The following is a 25,899-nucleotide window of genomic DNA, read 5'->3' on the forward strand; positions in this document are numbered from 1 at the left end:
AAGGGTATCCACCTTCCAGGCTCTGCTGTGAGGGTTCCTGGTGCAAAATTTGCTCAATTGGTGGTTTTGGGGGGAGGCAAAAAGGTCCACCTCCAGTGTTGCCCACCTCTGGATTAGAAGTTTGAATGAGATGGGTTCCAGTTTCCGCTGTGAGGGTCCAGTAGATTTCTTTTAAAGTCGTCTGCCAGTGAATTTTGCTTGCCTGGCAGGAATTGAGCTTGTAGGTGCACTTGGTTGCTCAAGGCTATGCTCCACAGGGCCATGGCTAACCTGCAGAGTGGGTAAGAATGAGTCCCCCCCCCCCGCTTATGTGCCACATAACTGTGGTGTTGTCTGTCTTTATCAGGAGCTGTCCTGGAAGGATAAGTTATTTGAAGGCTGTCAGAGCATTCTGTACAACTAGCATCTCTTTTTCGTTGATATGCAGGGGAATTTGTTCTGTGCTCCATTTGCCTTGAATGCATTTGCCTGCCATGTGAGCCCCCATGCATAGTCTGATGCACCTGTTGTCAGGGTTTGGGAGGAGAGGGCTTGGTTGCATGCCTCTGCCCACCAAAGGAACTCTGCCCTTAGACAAGGTATGATAAGAATCAATGTTTCCAGGTCCTGAGAATGTTGACACCAGAGACTTAAGTACCACTGAAGTTTCCTCATATGCAGTCTTGCATATGGAATTAGCAGAATGCATGAGACCATGAACCGTAGGGCTTGCAGTATTTTCCTTGCAGATAGTTGGGTTATGGTGGCCATTAGTTTTAAGTAGTTTGTCAAATGGACCTGCTTTTCTGGAGCGAGGAATGCCATCTGGGAAGTTGTGTTCAAGCTTGCTCCCAGGAATACAATTTGTTGGCTGGGCACCAGTTGTGATTCTTTTTGTTGATAGTGTATCCCAGTGAAGTTAGAAGTCTTTTTACAAATGCCAGGTGCTGAAGTAGCAATTCCAGGCTGTCCGCCTGAATCAGGCAATCATCCAAGTATGGCTAAATTTGAATATTTCTCTGCCTGCGGTAAGCAATGGCTGGAGCCAGGCACTTTGTGAATACTTTGGGCGCAGTAGATAAGCCAAAGGGAAGTGCAGAGAACTGATAGTGCATACAGCCTGCCCTGAAACGTAGATATTTCCTCCAAGACTCCCTTATGGGGATGTGCAGATAAGCTTCTTTTAAGTCTACGGTGACTAATCAGGTATCCTTGGCTAGCATAGGAAGAAGCTGTTGCAGTGTAAGCATTCTGAATTTTGGGACCACCAGAAAGGTGTTGAGAATTGATAGATCCAGGATAGGGAGCCATGAGCTCTCTTTCTGGGCACCAGGAACAGTCTGGAGTAGAAACCCTGTCCCCTTTGTTCTACTGGAACAGGTTGAATAGCCCTTATATGGAGAAGGGAAAGTACTTGCTTTTGAGCCTCTGCCCACTGGTTTGGAAGAAGGTCTGGCAAACTGCTTGGGATTGGCAGTGAGTGGAAGTAGAATCTGTATCCCTGGAATACAATGATTAGAACCCCCTCAGTCCTGAGTAATGGACATTCAGTTTTTTTGCATGAAGGCCGAGTTTTCCTCCTAGGGGTGCAAGTACTTGGGTATGGCTGGGAAGGATAATTGGAAAGTCATTGTGAACTTTTTCCATAAGGGGGTGGCTTACTACTCCCTGTTTTTGAGGTGGGAACACTCCGTTGTTTAGATCTCTGCATACCCTGAGACTGTAGTCTTGGTGGTCTGTTTACCATGGGTTTGGACTGAGGTGGCCTGGGAGGGACTGGAAAGGACCAGTTTTTTGAAGGCCACAGCCTACTGAATCTACGTGGCTGCACCTGTAAGAAATCTTTGACAGTTTGCATAGATTTAGCTTTTTCTTCCATCTTTTTAAGAACAACTTCTGCTTTTGTGCCAAACAAACGATCCTGATTTAATGGAGCATCTAGTAATTTTGCTCTGACATGGTCTGGCAAGACTTGTTCCTTCAGCCAAGCATGCCTTCTCAGTACAGACCCAGTGACAGCAGCCTTGCAAGATGCTTCTAAGGCATCAAACCCACACTGCAAACTATGTTTACTAACTTGGTTTACTGAATGCATTAACTCTTGTAAATGTTTTCTGCACAATCTGGAAGTAACACCATTTTTTGTTTAATCAGTTCCACAATATGTTGCTGGTACTTCAACATGTGAAACTGGCAATTCAATGCCGTGATAAGAGTTGCAGAGGTACATACCTTCTTACCCCATCTGTCTAAAGCTCTAGAATCCCTGTCTGAAGGGATAGGGTTTTTGGCCTTAATACCTTTAGGTCCCTGGGAAATGGTCTCTGGATCCACAGTAGGATTCTTAAAGAGAAATTTGAGAGAGTCAGGTACTCTGTAGTACCTGTCAAGTTTTCTAGGAGCTGGTGGTAAAGTGTCAGGAGTAAGACTGGATTCCATGAAGACATCATCTACAATATCCAGGACAGGGGGTATAGCTAGAGGCCTGTACTGAGGCAAGTCAAAATTCCGAGTCTCTTTTTGGACTGAGGATAGTCCTGGCATTCCCAGCGGAAATGCTCTCTTAAGGTATGCAGGGTTTCACCAAAAGAAAAATCTTCTGGAGGGGAGGCAGAGGGAATGGATTCCTCTGCATCTGAATCCTCACAGGTAGATAAGGGTATGTCCTGGTAATCAGAAGGGTCAGAGTCATTGGACTCCTGGTCTGTAGAATCAGAAGGAAATTCAATTCTTTGCCTTTTAGCAGGGGAAGGCTGGCTTCCCCTAATTAGAGTAACAAGGTCTTCAGCCATTCTAAGCATTTGTTTTTGTAGCATGGGAGCTTGAGCATGCGCTTTGGACACTTGTTTCTAGGCATAGTGTGAACTCTGGGCCTGAGAAACTCGGTAGTTTTAGTTAAAAATGAAGCTGTCAATTTAATACGAATATTGGTAGATCAGAATATACCCTCAGTAGTCGGTGCATGCACAGCGGCTCTGGACCCATCCAAGGTAGAGACATCCGCAGGTTCCATAGTCGAAGAATGATCTTGCGGCATACCGGAATCCGAATGGGTCTCAGTAGAGGCCTGGGAATCTCTAGAAGTGGGTATCAGGGGCTGCGAAGGTGCCTCACTGAGTACCGGTGGACTGGCGACTAGCTTAACGGAAGTGTCGTCGGCAGTTTTGAACCTATGCGGTCTGTGTCTGTCTTTATCCTTGCATTTTTTCAGAAGATCGGTAGTCAGATGGCTTATCGAAGCCATTTCGGAATACGGAGAACAACAGCGAAATAATTTTGTGACAAAGACAGCCCGACGACGAATGGTTCAGGCATTAAACGAGGCACAAAACTGACATCGAGGGACATTGTGGTCTGGGCCTAAACATGATGCAGTAAGAATGAAAATCTCTGTGAGGTATGTGCTTTCTACAGGCAAGACAACTGTTAACTTTTTCTGACATTGGTTAGAGCAAGAAAAAAGGATACTCAATGGGGTACTTAGATTTAAAAGACTTCAGGTTTGAAACTCGAAAAATGAAAATTTCAGGAAGCGGCCGACCGGCACTTGCGAACTGCTTCTGCTTCTGGCTCCTTCACGGCAAGAAAGAGTGCCCTGATGACCTGACGTCATGGAAGAGACGACAGCATCTGACGCAGAAATCCCAAGACTGTGGTATTTGGGCCGACGGAGGACTACCTACAGGCAGATAACCCAAGTGTGATGACTGCGACAGTGAAATACAACGAACATCAAGTGGCAAGCTAGTGCTATGCTTTGGAGGGCATTCATCCAACAATGAAAGTCTGGTACCTCAACTACCATCCTTATAAAAGGGTTAGGAAACCCAGAAGCAAAGAGAACTGCACTAGTGCTGTTGTAGAGAGGATGGCAAGGCACACAGACAAAGCCTCCTAAGATTCAAATGAAGATGTATGATGGAGGATTGTGACAGAATTTATCAGTTGTGCACCCACAAAACATTGTTAGCACAGGTAAGCAATCTTCCCTCTGCTTAAGAGAAAGTATTTCTGTGAGTGGTACAAAGAACTCCCAAATGCAGAGGTCTGCTTTGTGCTCAGTCTGGATGGACATGCCAAAGCCATCAGACATAATGGCCCCTGGGAAAGTCTTGGGGCATCCTCAGACGCCAATGTAGGGTATCTGAATGACCACTCAATCAGTGAACATCAAATGGATGCTCCTAGCTACTTTGCAATTTAGTTGAGCCGGCATAACATCCCTCCTGGCTTTCACTGTTTTGGGCCTTAAGATTTTACAGGTGTTGCACGAGGCATGAATTGAACTTAAAACAATAAAACAAACGTCATGCTTGTCTTTAAAACTAATCTGTGTTTTGCAAGCACAGTTCTGCTTGGTTGGCATTCCCAGATCTCCAAATGAGCACATTCCGTCCTGATCAGATGACAGAAAATGCAACTTCAATTAAGAACCTACTGACACAACGGTCTTCAAAGAATCTCCTACGGGATACTTTTTCTTGCTGTTTCGCTTGTGGCCAGGCCCAACTGACTACACAAATGTCCATATTACACAAAGTACAGTTGTGTACCTACCATAAATGTAGACGTTCGAGTGTATTCACTGTTGCAGTAATTACTCTTGGGTTATCCTGCTGGCAGGCTACCCACAGTCGGCCTGAATTCCAATGTCCTGGTCCGGCGTCGGTTGCTGTCGCCTCTTCCCTGACGTCAGTACGCCAGGGGTATAAAAGATGCAGCCGATGCCATTTTCTTCAGTTTTTCTTGCCCCAGATGTCAGGTGCCTCCAAAAGGGTAGGCTAAATAGATTATGCCAATAAACATGCATGCACTAAAGTAAACATTGCCTTCATCTATAAGCAAACACACCACATAGGTTGTATAGAATAGAGAAGTACAGATAAAACCCAGCAAAAGAAAGGGGGATGGTGGGAGGGTAACCTGGACTGCAACAGTGAATCCACTCGAACATCTACATTTATGGTAGGTACACAACTGTACTATGTTCATCGTGTTTCACTGTTGCAGTCATTACTCTTGGGTTGAATCCCAAAGCTGAGGATGGGTGGCTGGGCTAAATAGGATTAGGAGAGGCTATGAGGCCCTGCAGAACTGCAGTGGAAAAGCCTGCTCTGGATTTAGAGTAGAGAGGTAAGTGGTAGTTCTTTGTAAAAGTGTGCACTGAACTCCAGGCTGCAGCCTCTAAGATGTCTTTGGCTGTTACTCCTCTGAAGAAGGCTGCTGAAGTGGCTGCTGCTCTGGTAGAATGTGGCCTAATGCCCTTAGGCACTGATTTGCCATGCTGTGAGTAGCAAAAACGAATGCAATGTCCTATCCATTTAGAAATGGTCTGTTTTGAGATAGCCTTTCCTTGAATCCTGCACCATATGCCACTAAAACTTGCTCAGTCTTTCTGAAAGCTTTAGTTCTGCCCAAGTAGAAGCATAGCTGTCTGTGTATGTCCAAAGAATGAGGAAGTATCTCACCCTTGTTCTGTGGGTTTGGATAAAAGGTAGGCAAGTGAATGGTTTTGGTTGAGGGCCACAGTGGACACCACCTTAGGCATAAATGTAGGGTTTGCCGCAGAGAAGCCCTGTCTGGATGAAAAATGATAAAAGGTTCCACAGCCATGAGTGCCTGTAACTCCGAGACTCGTCTTACAGAGGTTATTGCTTGGAGCAGAGCTATTTTCCAGGATAAGAATTTTATATCGAATTTTGAGGCTGGCTCAAAAGGAGGCAGTGTGAGTTTTTCCAAGACATAATTGAGGTCCCAAGCTCTCTTTGGAGGCCTGATGTTTTTGGCCCCTCTGAGGTACTGCCTTTAATTAAAGGATGAGAAAAGACAGGTGGTTCAATATTGTAATGGGCTGAAATGGCAGAGGCATGAATCTTAATTGATGAAAAGGAAAGGCCTTTGTCCAGCATCTCAGTTAGGTATTGTAAAATCTGAGGAATATTGGAACATACGTGTCCATGCCTTGTTCCTGGTTCCAAGCACAGAATCTCTTCTATTTTTCTGCATAAGATTTTCTAGTACTGGGCCTCCTGGCCTCCACGATAACATCCATAAAGGCTTTTGAAAGAGGAGTGTTCTGAATGGCTACATTATCCGCCATGCTGCCAGATTTAGGGTCCCGAGTTGGCTGTGCAGGATCTGATTGTTTTGTTGGGTCAGTAAGTGAGAGGTTTGAGGCAATGTCCATGCTGGATCTTGAGACAAGCTCTTTAGGGATTGGATACCAGTGCTGGCCTGGCCAGTCTGGGGCAATCAGTATAATTTTTGGCTTCTCTTGTCTGACCTTTAGGAGTAACTTGGGAAGGAGAGGCAGTGGAGGAAAGGCATATACTGTTAGGATTTTCCAGCTGAAGGATAGGGAATTCACTTTCCATGCTTATTTGTGATAAATCCTTGTGAAAAATCTCTGTAATTGGCAGTTGTGAGGGGAGGCAAATAGATCTATGTCTGGGCATCCCCATTTCCTTGTTATCATGCTGAAGACTTGTGGATCCAGTTTCCACTCGTGGGGATCCATGAGGTTTCTGCTTAGTTCGTCTGCCAGAGTATTTATTTTTCCTAACAGGAATTGTGCTTGCAGGTGAACTTGTTAAGTCAATACTGTGTCCCACAAGGTCATTGCTTGTCTGCAGAGGGGGTAGGAATGTGCGCCTCTCTGCTTGTTTATGTACCAGATGACTGTAGTATTGTCCGCCTTTATCAGCAGTTGTCCTGGATGAAGTAGATCCTTGAAAGCTGTTAGGGCATTCTGAACAGCTAGCATCTCTTTTTGATTGATATGAAGATGCATCTGGCTTGCGGCCCATGTGCCCTGAATACATTTTCCTGCCATGCGGGCCCTCCAGGCATAATCTGATGCATCCGTTGTTAGTGTCTGCCTGGCTGTGGGTAAAGTGAATGGCAGACCCTTGTTGTGGTGACAGGTCTGTGCCCACCATCGAAACTCCTGTTGCAAGCAGGGAATGAGGGTAATTAATGTTTCCAGGCTGTGGCAATGTTGAGTCCAAACACTTTTTAGATACTATTGTAGTTTCCTCATATGCAGTCTGGCATATGGAATTAGCAGAAGGCAGGATGCCATGAAGCCCAAGGCCTGCAGGATTTTCCTTGCAGATAACTGGGTCTTTGTTGCCAACTTTCTGAAGTAATAAGTCAGTTGCCTTTGTCTGGCGTGAGGTAAGCCATCTGGGCAGTTGTATTTAAGCTTGCACCCAGGAATATTATCTCTTGAAAGGGTACTAGTTTTGATTTCTTTTCATTTACTGTGTACCCTAGGCAAATTAGTAATCTTTTCACAAATGCCAGATGCTTTAGAAGAATGTCTTTGTTCTCTGCTTGATTAAGGCAGTTGTCCAAGTAAGGATATATTTGAATTCCTCTTTGTCTGCAAAATGCAATTACTGGTGCCAGGCATTTTGTGAAGACCCTGGGCGCAGTAGATAAGCCAAAGGGCAGTGCAGAGAACTGGTAATGCATTGAGCCAGCTATGAATCTGAGGTATCTTCTGCAAGACTGCCTGATTGGGACATGCAGGTATGCCTCTTAAGTCCAAAGTTACGAGCCAAGTCCTCTTGCTCAGCATGGGCAGTAGCTGCTGTAGAGTCAACATCTTGAATTTTGGAACATCCAGAAACGTGTTTAGTATAGACAGGTCCAGTATTGGTCTCCAGGCTTTGTCCTTTCTGGACACCAAGAAAAGTCTTGAGTAAAATCCTTGCCCCTGCTCTTGCTGTGGTACTCGATAAATGGCCCTCATGTCCATGGGGCATGTAATTTGCCTTTGTGCCTCTGCCCATTGATTGTGTGGCAGGTCTGGCATACCTGTTGCCCTTGGCAGGGTGTGAAAGTGGAACCTGTAGCCCTGAGACACTATGTTCAAGACCCATTTGTCCTGGGTAATCATTTGCCAATTTGGTGAAAAAAGTGCTAGTTTTCCCCCTAAGGGGGCTGCCAAAAGATAAGTGCTTGGATCTGGCAGAGGAAAGTCATTGTGACTGTTTCCTGTATGGTTGTGATTTGTCTTCTCTGCTTGTGGAGGTAGAAGCACCCCATTGTTTAGGTCCATATGAGCCTTGGAGCTGAGATCTGCCTCTGGGACGTCTGTATCTGCCTCTTTGTGGCCTGTCTGATACTGGAAAGGACCAATTCTTTGTAGGCCAGTTCCTGCTAAATCTGGGTGGCTGTACCTGTAAGAAATCCTTAACTGTCTGCATGGATTTCGCTTTATCCTCCATTTTCTTCAACACCTCTCTTCTGCCTTAACACCAAACTAAGTATCATGCTGCAATGGAGCATCCAATAATTTTGCTTTAACATGATCAGGCAGATTCTGTTCCTTTAACCAAGCATGCCTTCAAATGACAGAACCCGTAACCGCGGCCCTGGAAGAGGCCTCTAGTGAATCAAAACTACATTGCAAAGTATGCTTTCCCACTTGTTCAGCTGCATGCAATAAATCCTACATTTCCTTGTTATCAGAACATTCAGAATTTGTCAACATTTTCTGTTTAAGCAGTGACATTAAGTATTGCTGATATTTAAGCATATGAAACTGACAATTTAAAGCCCTTACAGCCAAGATAACAGAAGTGTAAACTTTTTTCCCCCATCTGTCCAGTGCCCTAGAATCCCTATCAGAGAGGACAGGGTTTTTTATTTTTTTTTGCAGTGGAAGCCTTGACGCCTTTGGGACCCTGAGATATAGTTTCTGGGTCAGCAGCGGGGTTTTTATACAGAAATTTATGAGAGTCTGGGACCCTGTAGTATCTCTGTCTGGCTTAGCAGATGCAGGGGGTAAAGAGTCAGGAGACAGGCCAGACTCTGAAAATACATCAACTACAATGTCTAGAACAGGTGGAATAGCAACAGGTCTGTGCTGAGGTAGTAAAAGAAAGTTTCTGAGCCTTTTCTTAGATTCTGAGTAATCTTGGCTCTCCCAGTGAAAATGCTCCCTCATGGTATGCAGGGTTTCCCCAAAAGAATAATCCTCAGGAGGAGAGGCTGAAGGAATGGATTCTTCAGCATCAGAATCCTCGTAGGGAGGAAAAGAGTATCCCTGTTCAGAACAGGAATCAGAGGAAACTGAAACCTGATCAGAAGAGTCATATTCTGTCTCTTGCCTAGGCCTCTTATCAGGAGGGAGATGGGAACCCCTGATCAAAGTAATTAGGTCTTCAGCCATTTTAAGCATCTGTTTTTTAGGCATGGAAGTCTGAGTAGGAGAATGCTGTACTTGTTTATTTGTCTTTAGAACTGTTTTAGTCTTTGCCTTTGAAGCTGAAGTTGGCTTAACATATAACTGTGTAGGCCTGAAGACATCCTCAGAAGCCGATGCCTGCTCAGCAGTTCCGGACCCATCTGAGGGAATGGTTTCCGAGTATCCAATACCTTGAGTATCCAGAGGCCTAGTCGGCTCCACGTCGGGGTCGGAAGCGGCCTGTGGCTCTGAGGTAGTGGGCGTCAGGGGCTGCGAATGTGCCTCACTGAGAACCGGCGACTGGCCTAGCGGAGGCCTCGTCGGTTTTGGACCTCGGATGCCTATCCTTTTCCTTGTCCTTGCGTTTTTTGTAAACTCTGGTCGTCGGCTGTTCTGACAGCATTATACAGTTAAATCCAAGTGATGAAATGCAAAATCGAACAGACGCTTAATAGTGTGTTGGTTAAATCTAGCACAAAACCGACAGCTAGCAACGTCGTGGTCAGCGCCTAGGCAAGGAATACAGTAAGAATGAAAATCCTTATGAGGTATTTGCTTCCCACAAGAAATACAATTGTTAACTTTCTGACATCGGTCTGGAGCAAGAAAAGAGTTTCCCCAATGGGGTACTTAGTTTTAAAGAAGACTTTGGTTCTGAAATTCGCATTTGAAAATCTCAGGAGTCGTCCGACCGGCACTTGCGAACTGCATTTGCTTCGGGCACCGTGCGGCAAGAAAGACTGAAGAAAATGGCGTCAGCTGCATCTTTTATACCCCTGGCGCACTGACGTCAGGGAAGAGGCGACAGCAACAGACGCTGGACCAGGACTTTGGAATTCAGGCCGACTGCGGGTAGCCTGCCAGCAGGATAACCCAAGAGTAATGACTGCAACAGTGAAACACGATGAACATCACTGGAAATAAGAACTCCTGAATGACCTCCAGACGGGTAGGGGGTGTTGGGCACAAGGTCGGCGTACAAGAGAGGATGATGAGCTGGGAAATGCAGCCAGATGTGGTACACATTTCTGAAGTTATGACTGGATCACTGACACACACACCAAAAACACATTTACTTCAATATTCGACAGTAGGTGCCCATTTTCAGCAAAGGCCCATGGGGAAAAGCTCCAAAGTATTACAGAAACATTTAAAGAAAAATTAATTTTTCAGTCTTCAAAAGTAATAAATAACAAATATACAGTTTAAACAATTATGCCAGAAAAGACAATGTGAAAACATTAGTTAAGCATGACAATGATTTAATAGTTAGAGAAACTGTCATTAGTTTAAAAGAAAGTTAATGCAATACAAACAGGAATTGCACAATGAAGTGGGAGGAAAAATCATGATGACGGCAGTCAGTGAAGAAGGGGGAGTAAGGAGGTACAAGGCATGAACGACGACTTGGGGAGATAGTTTATAAGAACAGACCCAGAATTTGGCTAAGACGTCTTTCAAAATGGTTGTAAAGAAATGGTGTGAGGGATGGAATTTAACTAATGGATACAGGTAAGGAGTTTCAGGCCTTAACAACATGTACCGAGTGCAGACCATGCCCAGCAGATATGATCAGTTTGTGGAGAAATAGAGGCTTTTTGGTCATTAAATTGTAACAACCAAGCGGGAATGTAATTGTACAACTCAAAAGCAACCAAAAGAACCAGCAGAAAATCCAGTCAGCAATAAAAAACTGTTTTATTAAGCACTTTTCGTCCCACTCAATGGTGGAACTTCTTCAGATAAAACTATACAACATAAAACTACTTTTATATTGTGCTTTCATTGATCATATGCTCTTACAAGACCAATTACAACGTCCTCCCCCATCCCAAGGTTATATTAACCCTTCAGTACCTAGCTATTAAAACATTGTGTTGTCAACTGCCTTTCATGTTGTTTCTCACTTAAAACAAGTTGTTGCATATTTTTTATAAAAACATGCTTTAATCATCTTAAACTCTTTAATTTTAATATACATAAAATTGAACAGATCTCATTCAGCCCAGGAAAATGGCATGCATAACTACGTATTTGCCACAGAAATTCAAGTTTCTCTGGAATAAGTTTATCTGGTCCCACCCTGTTATCTGATGTTGTTTGGTCAATCACTCAATTGAAACTTGTGTTCTGTGTACTCAGTGGTGTGCCTTGCTAATGTGTTTTCTTGTTTTCCCCTACTAATACAGTAAACGTGCTGATAAACTCACTCTGAGTTTACGATTGTTTTTTTCCAATATAAAATGCTGGGCACTTGACACTGAGATACATAAACAATCATTTTAGACTGACAATCAAATCTTTTCTTGATAGAATATTTCCTATCCCTAATGTGGTATGTCTGCCCAACTTCCATGTGTCTACAGTAGTTGCAAATGCCACATCTAAACATACCTGGCCTATTAGATAATCGTGTTTTTATTTACCACACACTTAAATCTACATACATTCATTTTAAAATACAGCACATGTACTACTTTTTAAACACATCTGTGGAGCTGGACAAAACACCTGATGCGCACAGTAACAATACCATTTTCAGAGTGAAAATTGAGCAATGTCATTGGACAAAACCATTACACACCTGCTCCTCAGTCTTGAGATCTCCAAATTCCTTCAGGAACTCTGCCTCAGAAGGGAACTGAGAGGGCTCCAGGAAGTGCAGCAAACTGAAGAGTTCCTCCACCGTGTTCTGTAGGGGTGTTCCAGTTAAAAGCACCTTGTGCTCCTAAACAAACCATTAATACAATTACGTTGGTAGGGGGTACAAAACATGCATTACCAACTTAAGGTGAACAAATCAGTGTCCCAAGAGCAGTCAGTGTATTTTTATTAGCATACGCAAAACAAAGGTAATACAGAACGTTCGAGTCAGGTCTGGAATCCCACCTGTGACCCAGAGGGTGACAAGACAGAGTACAAACGATTAGTCCAAATAAGGTACTTGAACTAGCAGATTTAGGAGACTCTCCCTGGTAGCTTCCCTGTGGGAGGAATGAAGATGCCTTGTTGAAGTTTCAAGTAGTTTACTCCGTTAAGTAGGTAGATAGACAAGTGTTCTTGTTCTAATTAGTGTTCTTTACAACAAGAACACTCATCCACCTTAGACAGACAAGTGTTCTTGTTCTAATTAGTGCTCTTTAGAACAAGAACACTCATCCACCTTAGACAGACAAGTGTTCTTGTTCTAATTAGTGTTCTTTACAACAAGAACACTCATCCACCTTAGATAGACAAGTGTTCTTGTTCTAATTAGTGTTCTTTACAACAAGAACACTCATCCACCTTAGATAGACAAGTGTTCTTGTTCTAATTAGTGTTCTTTAGAACAAGAACACTCATCCACCTTAGATAGACAAGTGTTCTTGTTCTAATTAGTGTTCTTTACAACAAGAACACTCATCCACCTTAGATAGACAAGTGTTTGTGTTCTAATTAGTGTTCTTTACAAGAGCACTCATCCACCTTAGACAGACAAGTGTTCGTGTTCTAATTAGTGTTCTTTACAACAAGAACAGACGAGTGTTCTTGTTCTAATTAGTGTTCTTTACAACAAGAACACTCGTCCACCTTAGACAGACAAGTGTTCTTGTTCTAATTAGTGTTCTTTACAACAAGAACACTCGTCCACCTTAGACAGACAAGTGTTCTTGTTCTAATTAGTGTTCTTTACAACAAGAACACTCGTCCACCTTAGACAGACAAGTGTTCTTGTTCTAATTAGTGTTCTTTACAAGAACACTTTCGTCCTATAGACAGACAAGTGTTCTTGTTCTAATTAGTGTTCTTTACAAGAACACTCATCCTATAGACAGACAAGTGTTCTTGTTCTAATTAGTGTTCTTTACAACAAGAACACTCGTCCACCTTAGACAGACAAGTGTTCTTGTTCTAATTAGTGTTCTTTACAAGAACACTCATCCACCTTAGACAGACAAGTGTTCTTGTTCTAATTAGTGTTCTTTACAACAAGAACACTCGTCCACCTTAGACAGACAAGTGTTCTTGTTCTAATTAGTGTTCTTTACAACAAGAACACTCGTCCACCTTAGACAGACAAGTGTTCTTGTTCTAATTAGTGTTCTTTACAACAAGAACACTCGTCCACCTTAGACAGACAAGTGTTCTTGTTCTAATTAGTGTTCTTTACAACAAGAACACTCGTCCACCTTAGACAGACAAGTGTTCTTGTTCTAATTAGTGTTCTTTACAACAAGAACACTCGTCCACCTTAGACAGACAAGTGTTCTTGTTCTAATTAGTGTTCTTTACAACAAGAACACTTTCGTCCACCTTAGACAGACAAGTGTTCTTGTTCTAATTAGTGTTCTTTACAACAAGAACACTTTCGTCCACCTTAGACAGACAAGTGTTCTTGTTCTAATTAGTGTTCTTTACAACAAGAACACTCGTCCACCTTAGACAGACAAGTGTTCTTGTTCTAATTAGTGTTCTTTACAAGAACACTCGTCCACCTTAGACAGACAAGTGTTCTTGTTCTAATTAGTGTTCTTTACAAGAACACTCATCCACCTTAGACAGACAAGTGTTCTTGTTCTAATTAGTGTTCTTTACAACAAGAACACTCGTCCACCTTAGACAGACAAGTGTTCTTGTTCTAATTAGTGTTCTTTACAAGAACACTCGTCCACCTTAGACAGACAAGTGTTCTTGTTCTAATTAGTGTTCTTTACAACAAGAACACTCGTCCACCTTAGACAGACAAGTGTTCTTGTTCTAATTAGTGTTCTTTACAACAAGAACACTCGTCCACCTTAGACAAGTGTTCTTGTTCTAATTAGTGTTCTTTACAACAAGAACACTCGTCCACCTTAGACAGACAAGTGTTCTTGTTCTAATTAGTGTTCTTTACAATAAGAACACTCGTCCACCTTAGACAGACAAGTGTTCTTGTTCTAATTAGTGTTCTTTACAACAAGAACACTCGTCCACCTTAGACAGACAAGTGTTCTTGTTCTAATTAGTGTTCTTTACAACAAGAACACTCGTCCACCTTAGACAGACAAGTGTTCTTGTTCTAATTAGTGTTCTTTACAAGAACACTCGTCCACCTTAGACAGACAAGTGTTCTTGTTCTAATTAGTGTTCTTTACAACAAGAACACTCATCCACCTACCAACTTAACTGAATAAACTACTTGAAACTTCAAGGCATCTTCACTCCTCCCACAGCCAGGGTATGAGAGAGATAATCTTCTAGATCTGGTAGCTGAAGTGACTTTACCTGAACTGATCCTTTGTATGCTTCTTGTCAGCATCCAAGGTAACGAGTTACACTTCACAAGCACCAGTGAAACAGAGGAGCACACAAGCGCTAAACAAACACAAATTACTGCCACAACATGCTCTGGTACAGAGGGCTGCAACTTACCTGTCATGTGACATGCTCTGGTACAGAGGGCTGCAACTTAACTGTCATGTGGCTGACTGACTGGCCTCTGCTAGGACTTAAAAATATGCTTCTGCCTTGCAGCACTAGCATTGCTCAAGTGTTCATACATAAACTGCTTGCTGATGGCAGTTGACTTCATATTCATTTTTAACAAAAACTAAACTATCAGTTCTGTTTAACTTCTTAGCCAAGAGTCAACGTCTACTGTAATTCTCAGACTACTTACTTAGTGAATATTTTAAAAATGGCTCAATCACTTAAGTTGCTGACCTCTGCACATATCCTAAACAAGTAGTGTTAAACACATCCCAAGTATCAAAGAATATAAAGACCATTTAACATTTAAAACAGAAAACAGAAACAAGAGAGTGTAGGAAAAATAGTGAAGCACCACAGGGTACAAAAGACCAAAAATTGTCTGTATGACAAATCTTCACACTAGTTCACAATTTCCTAACAATGATAATACATACACAACTCATCTGAAGTTTCATTCCCTTTAACCAATAAATTGTGCCCTCCTATTATCACTAGGAGCAAGATCTTGGAAGCCATTACTGACAAAGAAAACAGCACCTCCATGAGGTCTTAAAACTTAGCAGACAGTTTTTCTGCCACAAAGTATGTTACTGCTGAACCTCCTTATTAAGCTGTTTAATCTCAGCCTCTACACAGAGTATAAGCTGTCTCTATGCAAAAGAAGCATGGCGACTGACCTGGAAATGATCAGCCCATTTGGCTCACCAGTGCTATCTATGAACTAGGACCATCTATGAACTAGTTAAGTGCATCTTAGTCCACTTTGTCGGTACCTTAAAAACTCTTCACCCTAGTCAGTACATGAAAGGTACATCTTTGTCAACTTAATTTGGTTGATTTTTCTGAGGTGTGAACAATGCCATTCATGGACTTCATTCCAGCTCTGCCATTATCTTGACCATGCCAAGATATTCAATACACCCCCCCCAGAAGACATTAAATATTCACATCATACTGGCGTAACTCAAGGCTCTATAATGGGACCCATTCTCTATCTTGACCATGCCAAGATATTCAATACACCTCCCCAGAAGACATTAAATATTCACATCATACTGGCGTGACTCAAGGCTCTGTAATGGGACCCATTCTCTATCTTGACCATGCCAAGATATTCAATACACCTCCCCAGAGGACATTAAATATTCACATCATACTGGCGTGACTCAAGGCTCTGTAATGGGACCCATTCTCTCTCAAGGCTCTGTAATGGGACCCATTCTCTACACAATCCACTTCTCTGATGTGAAGGGAAATGCACAAAATTTGTCCTTAACCAACTTTATAAATTACTGGACACTGAATGCCATGACTGTTGTGACTGTGGGAGCCATTCCTTTTGTTTGGCAACTTTCAGAAGTTGAAAAACTGCATAAAAAAAAAAAGTTATGTACTCATCATAACGTTCTATGTTTGTAGTCCATCTCCCCTTTCTTTCTTACATATGGGATCGGAGCCAATCCTCGGCTCCGACTCTGCCTATTTACAAGCTGGAAGTCTTCTAGTTGGCTCGTGGCTAGGTAGGTATCAGATGGTGCACCAGTACAATTCCCAGATCTTGTTTGCTGCTAACTAGGAGAGATAACAAATACACCAAAGAAGCCAATACTAAAAGGTCTCCATAAAAAAAGGATAATGTTTTTCTGTCTCCAGGTACTTCCAGGCTGGGGGTAGGAGGGTGGGTTTGTAAGAATGAAGGGTGAGATGGACTACAAACATGGAACGTTATGGTGAGTAAATCACTTCTTTATATTCTGTAATCCTATCTCACATTCATTCTTACATATGGGACAGCGTCCCTAGCGCCTTATTCTTGGGTGGCTCAAGGAAAAATACTCCTGAGTACCGTGGAACCAAATGAAGCTCTACCCCTGGAGGTTAAATCCAATTTGTAATGAGTAATAGAAGTGTGAGGGGTAGCCCACGTAGTTGCTGCACAAATATTATCAAGTGGGACCTTGGCTTGAAAGGCTGCAGACGTAGACGGAGAACTGGTAGAATGAGCCTTGACTTTAAAAGGTAAAGATCTACCCTCAGAATTGTAAATGTAAGCTACACAGCTAGAAATCCAATTAGTGTGCGTCACTTTGGAAACTGATAAGCCTGACCTGGATTCAGAGAAGGAAATGAATAATTGATCATTCTGGATTTCCTTAGTCCGGTGCAAATAAAAACGTAATTGTCTATGGACATCCAGTTGGTGAAACCTGTATTCAGCTGCATTGGAATGATTTGGAAAGAACACCGGAAGCTCTACAGATTGATTCAAAGTGGCATGGGAACAGACCTTGGGGACAAAGGAGGGATTAGTATGAAGGGACACACTGTCCTTGTGAAAAATCAGATAAGGGGGTTTTACAGACAATGCTTGCAACTCTGACACCCATCTGGCTGAGGTGATAGCGACCAGAAACAAAGTCTTCCAAGAGAGGAATTTCAAAGATGAATGAGAAGGCTCAAAGGGCGGAGAAGTCAATTTGGATAACACAATTTAAATCCCATGAGGCAACACATGAAAGGGGCGTCTTAAAGTGGCACCTTTAAGGAAGGTTTTGCACAGCTTATGTGATGACATATTGGAATCTTGAAAACCTACATGAAAGTTTGAAATCGCTGCCAGTTGAACTCTGACAGTGGCAGCCGCAGATCCCTGGTGAAAAAGCTCAGACAGGAATTCCAAAACCACTGGAATGGAGGCAGTGTAAGGGTCAACATTCATTTTCTCCACCCAGACAGAGAATCTTCTTCATTTACTGGAATATTGTCTCCTAGTGGAAGGTTTATGAGAAGATGTAAGGATATGAGTCACGGAGGGTGAGAAGTCAGCAAGCCTGACTAGGGATGGAACTGAAGCAGCCACGCTGTCAAATTGAGGGTGTGTAAGGAGGGATGAAGCAAACCTGACATGCGAGTCAACAGGTCTGGAACTGGGTCCAGAATCCAAGGATCTTTCAGGAGAAGAGGCCCGAGGATGGGGAACCAAACCTGATGAGGCCAGTAAGGAGCAATGAGGATAAGTTTGCTTCCCAGCAGTTTTGCTTACTGAATAACCTTGGGAATGAGAGGAAAGGGAGGAAAAGCATACAGGAGACCCAGGGGCCAATCATGAACAAGTGCGTCTCTCAGCAACTCCCCTGGAGGGGGGGATGAGGGAGTAGTAGCTGCTGCATTTAGCATTGATTGGACTGGCAAAGAGGTCGCAGCAAAGCTGTCCCCATCTGCGGAAAATCTGCTCTGCTGTTTCCTGTTTCAGAGACCACTCGTGAGGCATAAGGATTGCTCTGCTGAGCTTGTCAGCTACCACGCTGGTTGTCCCTGGAATGTGCGTTGCCACCAGAAAACCCTGGGAAGCTATCACCCATTTCCAAATTCGCATGGCCTCTTGACAGAGTGGATAAGATCTGGTTCCACCCCGTTTGTTGATAAACCATACTACCAGCGTTGTCTGATTGTATTGCAATAGTCTCCAGAGGCAGAAGGTTGTGGAGTGCTTGCATAGCCAGGAGTACCACCCTCATCTCTAGGATGTTGATATGCAGATGAGCCTCGTGATCTTGCCATGTGCCTTAGACAGTCCTGCCAAGATAATGCCCCCCCCCCCCCATCTGTGAGGCATCTGTGGTCACAGTGACAACGGGTTGGTGAGGAACAAATGAAGTGCCCGTGGTTAACTGATTGGGTAGTGTCCACCAAAGGAGGTCCTTCTTGCAAGATTCTGTCAGCAGAATGTGATAACATAATGGGAGGTGCTGAAAAGACCATTGGGATGACAGGAGCCACTGAAGAATTCTCATGTGTAGCCAGGCTAGTGGCACTAGTAGCATGGTGGAAGCCATGGTCCCTAAAAGTTGCAAAACAGCCTTGGCTTTGACCTTTCTTAAGGGGAGAAGACGCCGAATTTTAAGAACCAGATTATGTGCCCTTTAGGCAGGAAGATGAGCCAACGTGTCTGCTGTGTCTATCTCTGCGCCTATGAAGATCACAGATTGAGGGGGCAATAAGGCAGATTTTTCCCAATTTATAGAAATTCCCAGCTGGGCACAAAGATGAACAGTAGCGTCCCTGGTCTGAAGAAGTAGATGCCTGGTGGGGGCAGTCAAGAGCCAGTCATTCAGATACGGAAAAACCTGGAATCCTCGACGTCTCAGGTGAGCTGTCACTACTGCCATACATTTGGTGAACACCCTGGGGGCTGTGGTGAGACCAAAAGGCACAGCACGAAACTGGTAATGATTGGCTCCCAGCCGGAAGCATAGATGACTCCAACACCTTGTCCATTTTTATGTGGTAGTAGGCGTCCTGGAGATCTATTGAGCACATCCAATTGTCTTTCCCTAATAATGGGAGTATATACTGCAGAGTCACCATCCAGAACTTGTCCTTTACTGATTCTTTCAGTCTGCTGAGGTCCAGAATGGGCCTCCGGTCCCCTGTACATTTTGGCACTAAAAAGAATCTGGAGTAAGTTCCGGATCCTACTTGGTCTGCTGGGACGGTTTGGATTACTTTTTTTGACAGCAACTTGTTGACTTCCACACTTGCCTGATCCTTGTGACTGGGTGGAACATCCAGAAACTTCTTGGGAACAACAGGTGGAAGAGAAAAGGGTAAGACATAACCCTCTGATAATAATTCTTTGCACCCACTTGTCTTGAGTGATACCCAGCCAGGCTTCTGGATACAAAGAAATGTGACCCCCGACCGGCCCCAGAGAAGCACAGGCGGACCACACATCAGGAGCGCTGGTAAGGCCAGCCCCGAAAGGAATCGCGACCTCCCTGGTTTTGCGGACCGCCCATGCCTCTAGGGCGACATCTAACATTTCCTCCTCCTCCTCTGTCTCTGAAGGAGGAGTCACCCTGTGCATCCTGGAAAAACCTCTGGGACTTCTTGAACCACATTTTACCACCCCTCTGACCCTTAAGGTATGGTCTAGAGGGAACAGTAAAACATACTCCCATGACAGAGAGTGCTTTTCCTTCTTGCTCGCAACGGGTGAGTGTCCAAACAAAGAGGAGCCGAAGGGGGTGTTGGTAAAGGTAGACTTGAACGGTTCTGCAAAGTTACACAAACGCATCCAGGAATGACGCCTTAGGGAAATTCCTGAACCCACTGCTCTACTCGCTCCATTGGCTGCATACGAAATAAGCTGCATGGGAATTGACAATAGAGTTCAAGGTGGACAACTGGGCAGAAACCTTGTCAGGGACTTCCTCAGTACATGTACCTTGTAGAGAATCTCCTAACTCTTTATGGAGATCTCTCTGAAGCCTCGTGAAGTGAGTAAGGTAGTTCAGCAATCTAAGGGTAAATGCCGCTGAACTAAAGATGCGCTTCCCGTATCTGTCCATCAATCGAGACTCCTTATTCGGTGGATGAACAGAAGAAGTCTCAGCTAGCTCCTTCTTAATGGCCACTGCCACCACCATGACATCTACAGGAACACCTTTAGACAAAAAATCTTTCTCAGGAAGGGCAGAATGAAACTTGTTCTGTCTCCTGGGGACTGGATCCACGGCATCAGGAGTATCCCACACCTTTCAACTAACTAGCTCCATCGGTTCGTCGAAAGGTGGAGACACCCAAGAGGCTAAAGGTGGAGACCCAAAAGCCTTCAGGTTCACAGACTTCTCAACAGAAGGGGTGACAGTGGGCCAGCTGCACCCCTGCTTAAGGATTTCCAGGATGCCTATGAATGTCAGAGGTCACAGACACATCCTGGGATTCTACATGCTTCCTCTTACATGTTCTCTTCCGTGGGGGCTACTCAGGACATTCCAGGGAGGTCTCGGAAGAGTGGGGGCCACCAGTCGGTGGCTCCTGAGGCTGAGGGTCTCTGCTCCAACTCCACGGAGGGAGTAGGAGCTGAGCCAGAAGTAGGTGATTTAGGAGGAAGAGTGTCGGTACATCTGGTAGGAGCTGATGATCGGGACAGCAACCTCATCATCTTGAATGCCGATCTCTCCGGCTCTGAAGACCTCCCCGGCACCGAGGAGACCAAGGATGCCGTCGGCTCCAGAGCCATCAGCTCAGAGATAGACATAGGGTCCGAACTCACCCTAGCCGACAAGCCGAGGAAAGCTCGGAACCGAAGAAGTTTTGTTCCAAGCATCCCTGTCGGGGCCATGACACTACGGATAACACCGAAAGTGTCGGAGCAGAACTGGGCTCAGAAACAGCCTCAGGGTGAGCCGGAACATAAGGTTCCACCAGTGGTACCAAACACTCCGGCTCCAAAAGATCAACATGGCTAGCAGGAGGAATAATCGCAGAGGGCTGAACGGACCCTAGTGGCTCCGGAACTGACTGGGTCGGAGCCAACAGCAATTTAGGCAAAGCAGATGACTTCAACAGTCTCAGCACTACCCTCTCCACATCTTCTTCCAACAAACTCCTGGAAGACCTGGATGACACAGTAGGAGAGCAGGATCTTCCAGTTCCATGAAATGGTCTCAGTGGTCAGCTCCAAAATACTTTGAACCGACCCTGTAGTTACAGTAGTGCTCTCAATCGGCACCGAGATCTGTGGAGCTGAAGAGGCAGAAGACTTATCCGTTTCTGTGATTTTATGAGGTGGATCTGAGACACCACCTGGTGCCAGGAAGGGCCTCAGAGGACTTTCCCTTTTTAGATCCCTGAGATCTAGAAGAAGAGGAAGAGCTAGGCAGATCTTCCTCAAAGGAAGGTTTAAGAAGACCTTTTAGGATGAGCTTATTCTTACTTTCTTGCAACACCCTAGGACTAAACGAGTGGCAAAATAAGTCTGTTTCCTGCAAATGGATGGCCCCTAGATAGTAAACGCAGTTACTGTGGCCTTCCGCGATGGACATTTTCTGTGAGCATTTAAAACATTTCTTGAAGCCAGATGGCTTATGGTCCTTACTAACTTTGGACATTCTCACAAAATGCACGCACACAAAGAAGAAAAAGGGGGAGTGCGACTAGGTCCTCTAATTCAAACAGGCCTAGCCCTGCAGAGAGAGAAAGACACCACGAGAACTAGGTCCTCTAACTTAAATGGGCCTGGCAAGGAAGGGAAAGGAAAACAACTAGGTCTTCTAACTAAAACAGACCTAGTTAAAAGACAAAGGCAGGAAAGTCACACACTCAAACCAAAATATATTAATAAGAAAAAGCATAACAGTGTTCTGACACCACAACTAATAAAGCTTAGGACTAAAGAATCAAAACAGAACAGAAGCTCGTCCTGTTAACTATGCCAACAATTTAGCAAGCAGGAATCCAGCAAAAACTTAGACTAATTCCTAATAACTACACACACCAAACTAAGTGCAAAGGTGCCTACAAATACCAAACTATGAATAACACAAACAGCACACTGGATACCAATACGATCAAGCCAAAAGGCCAGTTATCAAAAGATTGCACACAAAGGCGCAATTATAAAGGTAACTATTCTAAACAGCGCTAACTATGATAAACAACTATGATATAACAGTTTAGTCTAGAAAATACAAAAATGTTGAATAAATTTTGAATAAATTCAAAAAACTTAGCCAGAGCCAAGAGAAGCACAACCGAACCTGTCAACACGGCAAATGAGATCTGGGTATTGTACTGGTGCAATATGGGATACCTACCTAGCCACGAGCCAACTAGAAGACTTCCAGCTTGTAAACAGGCCGAGCCTTGGCTCCGATCCCATATGTAAGAATGAAGGTGAGGTAGCACTACAGAACATTCAATGGTTACTAGCAATGCTTGCTGAAGCATAATGGTAATTAAGGTATTATCCCTTACAGTTTCAATAGAAAATAATGCAAGTCACCCATCGCAGTGAAAACCACCTGAGGAGTGTAACCCAGGGCTTAAAAGTGGATTGGAAACATTCCAAGCCACACAAAAGGGTCAGCACACAGACTGTTTGACACATGTCTTAGCAGTCAAGGAAGGAGACGCTTTAACAGGGATCCTTTCCCGAAGTTACAGCAAGGGTTCCAAGTTGTGCAACATTAACTAGATCAACGGAAACATGCAGTTAGCTGAAAAGCCCTAGATTATGATAGACCAAAATGAAAATTAGAACAATGCGAATCTCTGCTGTGGGCATTGTGTAGTTGCTTGCTTAAGGAGAGTCCCTTAATACGGCCATTTGCTGTAGTCTAAGTGTGTAAGTTAGGCATGACAGGGCCCATTAACAGTTGATGTTTACTTGTTCTTGAATCCTGGCTCTACAGCTCCAATTGGATAGGTCAAGTAAAGTTCCCTGAAGGGAGCTGCAGGAAGAAGGTTTTAATTCAATGTGACATGTAAATACTCAGCTATAGTTATGTCAGAGTGGTTGTTTTAAGTTGAGATTGTAGCAACTGTCATTTCATGTTTGTCTGACCCTGAAGTGAAATGGCCTTTTTTAGCAGTAGCTGTACTTCATTTAGGCAATATTTGCTGAAGAGTTGTGCTTCACTGGGTTTTAGGTCATTAAGTTCCACCTGACATTATAGTCAACGTGGCTTACTCTCTTTCTCTCTGAATAACAGGAGAACCATTAAACAGGTAGTTAGAATGGCCCTACCCCTATGCTGCTACCTCTCCTGAGTTCTGCTGAGTATGGTGGCAGTAAAAAATTTTGGTTCTGTGTCTGATGTTAAAGTTTGCCGTTGATACTGATGTAACAGAGGGATGTTAAGTCATTCTTTATGTAACCAGTGCTTTAACTAGCAGGCCTAGCAAACAGCTAACTGGGTAGTGCCTGGTAGTCTGTTGCCCCATCATGCTGTGTGGAATTTGAAATTACCACTACCCAATTTATTGTTCAGCATCTTCCAATGAATATAGTCAGAGCCACTTCTGCAGCCATATGTAACCAGCTGCAGGTGAACATGTGTGCAGGTATAAAAACAAGGAAGACATTGGATACAACAGCACACTGACGGTATGTGATGCTAGGAGTGTAGTCTGCAAGCTTGTCATGGTCAGTTACACCAGAGATCTTATTACTATAGATAATGAATGAGTAGCCATTGGAGATGTTAGCTGTCTGAGATCAACAGTGTGAAATAGCACCAATGAATAAGTGCTGACCCACTGTGAATATTTCCAGGATAGCATTTATCCTCTTCACTCAGCGTGTATAAACAGTACACTTTCTAAATTTGGTCACTTGATACAGAATGTTTTCAAGGGTACCTGTTGTCTAGCAGCCGACCTTTAGAACCCAGTAATAGTGTTGACACTGCCTCAGTGATAGTTTGCCCCGAGGAACCAATACTGGACCTACATTGAGGGCTACCTTGTTGTTTAGACTCTTGTTCTTAATGGCAGTTGGGGCTGGTAGAAGTACCCAGTTGACACAGAGGTCTGTCACAGTTACTGCTTCTTAGTTTCTCATTACCTGTAGTTAAGATTTATTGAAGGATTCTAAATTAAGCAATTTTTTCCAGAGAGAGAGATCAGGCTAGTTAATTGGGATAATTTTCTTGCTTGCATGCTAATTTTCATTTCATAACACTAAAAACAGTATTTAGTTATAATACGTCTTGGGGTGACTCATGCAGAGCCCTGCTACCCCTAGAAGCGGGGTATTTAAGGTGCTGCTGTAGCTATAGGCTCACCCCCCTGTTATAATACATCTTGGGGTGACTCGTGCAGAGCCCAGCTCCCCCCTACAAGCGGGACATTTAAGGTGCTGCTGTAGCTCTAGGCTTTGCCCCTGTTATAATACATCTTGGGGTGACTCATGCAGAGCCCTGCTCCCCCTACAAGCGGGACATTTAAGGTGCTGCTGTAGCTCTAGGCTTTGCCCCTGTTATAATACATCTTGGGGTGACTCGTGCAGAGCCCTGCTCTAGAAGTGGGGTATTCAAGGTGCTGCTGTAGCTGTTCTTGATCTTTTCCAAGATGCACACAGGAGCACACTGGCTATGTTGTTCCTTTCATCATAATCATCTTCGTCTCATGCAGTGACAGTTAGTCGAGAAGAAGATACAGATGAGGAAAGAATTCAACTCCTAGAATTCCTAGAACTCCTAGAATTCCTAGACGAAGAAAGCATATGGCATGGTGCAAAGCAAGCGGATATGGACAGTTGTGTGATGGTTTGAAGTTCTGGAAACCTTGGTAGAATTAGTGAAGACTATATACAAGGATCTGACTTCTTAGGCAAGAAGAATGTTGGGACTCCTAAAGGGGTTGCAGAGGGAGTGGGTGTGCATCAGGGGTCAGCTCTGAGCCACTGCTGTTCATATAGTGATGGGCTACATTAGCAAACAGGCTGCAGGGGACACAACAAAACTGCTGTATACAGACGATGTGGCATTACAGGCACATGCTGAAGAAGCACATCAAGCAAATGACAGGGAAATGGAATGCAAACCTGAAGGCACATGGGATGAAGTCGTAATGGTAGCAAATGTGGGGAATCTGAAAAATGAAATGGAAAGGAAAATAGTGCAGCAGGTTAACATCTGCAAAGTGTGTGGGAGAGCTGGCTGAGAAGTCGTCTGAATGAGGAGTTCAGTGCTAGAATCAGGGGGTCTGCAGCCAACTGGCACAGAGTGTTACAGGTAGTGTGCGACAGAAGAATGTCAAAGAAGCTGAAAAGTAAGATGCACAAAACAACTGTGTGACCAGTACTTCTATATGGTACTGGAACCTGGACACTGAAAGCAAAGCAGTTGAGGAAGCTAGCGGTGGGTAGCGGCAAAGTGCCTGATAAAGGTGGCAAGATGAACACTATGGGACAAATGAAGAAATCAGGACATCAGAGCAGAAGCCCAACTATCTTTAATTGCAGAGGTGGTCACTGAGAAAAGATTACGGTGGTTTAGACAAGTGCTGTAAAGCAGAAGACAATCGGGTGAAGATGACTTGTGAGAAACGGGAAAGAAGGCAAGAAGAAACCTGAGCATCTAGCAAAATCTAGATTGTGTGAGAGAAGACATGCAACAGTCAGGCATGACTGTCAAAGAAAGTTGGAGAGTGGCATTAAATCTAGAGAAAGTGCAGAAGGTTGACATGACACCCTGACCCATGCAGAAAATGATGTAAGCAGGGGATCAATGATACCATTGATGATGTCATTAACAAACACTACAACAGGAGGTAGAAACTGATGTGGAATACGAAAAGTCCCAAGACTGGAAAAAACTCCCTTATCAGCTTCAACAAAAACTTGAGATCCCTCATCAAATCCTCTAGAGCTAGCTATGAAAACAGAATTGCAGCAGATAGTCAAGACAACCACAAGGCCTTCTATAGTTTTGTAAAGAATCTCCATGGCAATACCCAGATCTGCTCTGAGCTGCTGCACAATG

General features: G+C 43.9%; 1 protein-coding gene across 1 annotated transcript in view; it reads right to left on the reverse strand.

The window, feature by feature from the left end:
• The window catches only part of CHD8 (chromodomain helicase DNA binding protein 8), a gene marked incomplete in the record, with an annotated part of 4,119,653 nt that overhangs the window by 2,445,578 nt on the left and 1,648,176 nt on the right, over positions 1-25,899 (reverse strand). The window contains 1 exon segment of the mRNA XM_044057960.1: positions 11,760-11,903. Coding sequence (XP_043913895.1) covers positions 11,760-11,903 — 144 coding nt within the window.

Source organism: Protopterus annectens, chromosome 16.part0 (assembly GCF_019279795.1).
Source record: "Protopterus annectens isolate FY-2018-M chromosome 16.part0, PAN1.0, whole genome shotgun sequence".
In the NCBI taxonomy this organism is placed as follows: domain Eukaryota; kingdom Metazoa; phylum Chordata; order Ceratodontiformes; family Protopteridae; genus Protopterus; species Protopterus annectens.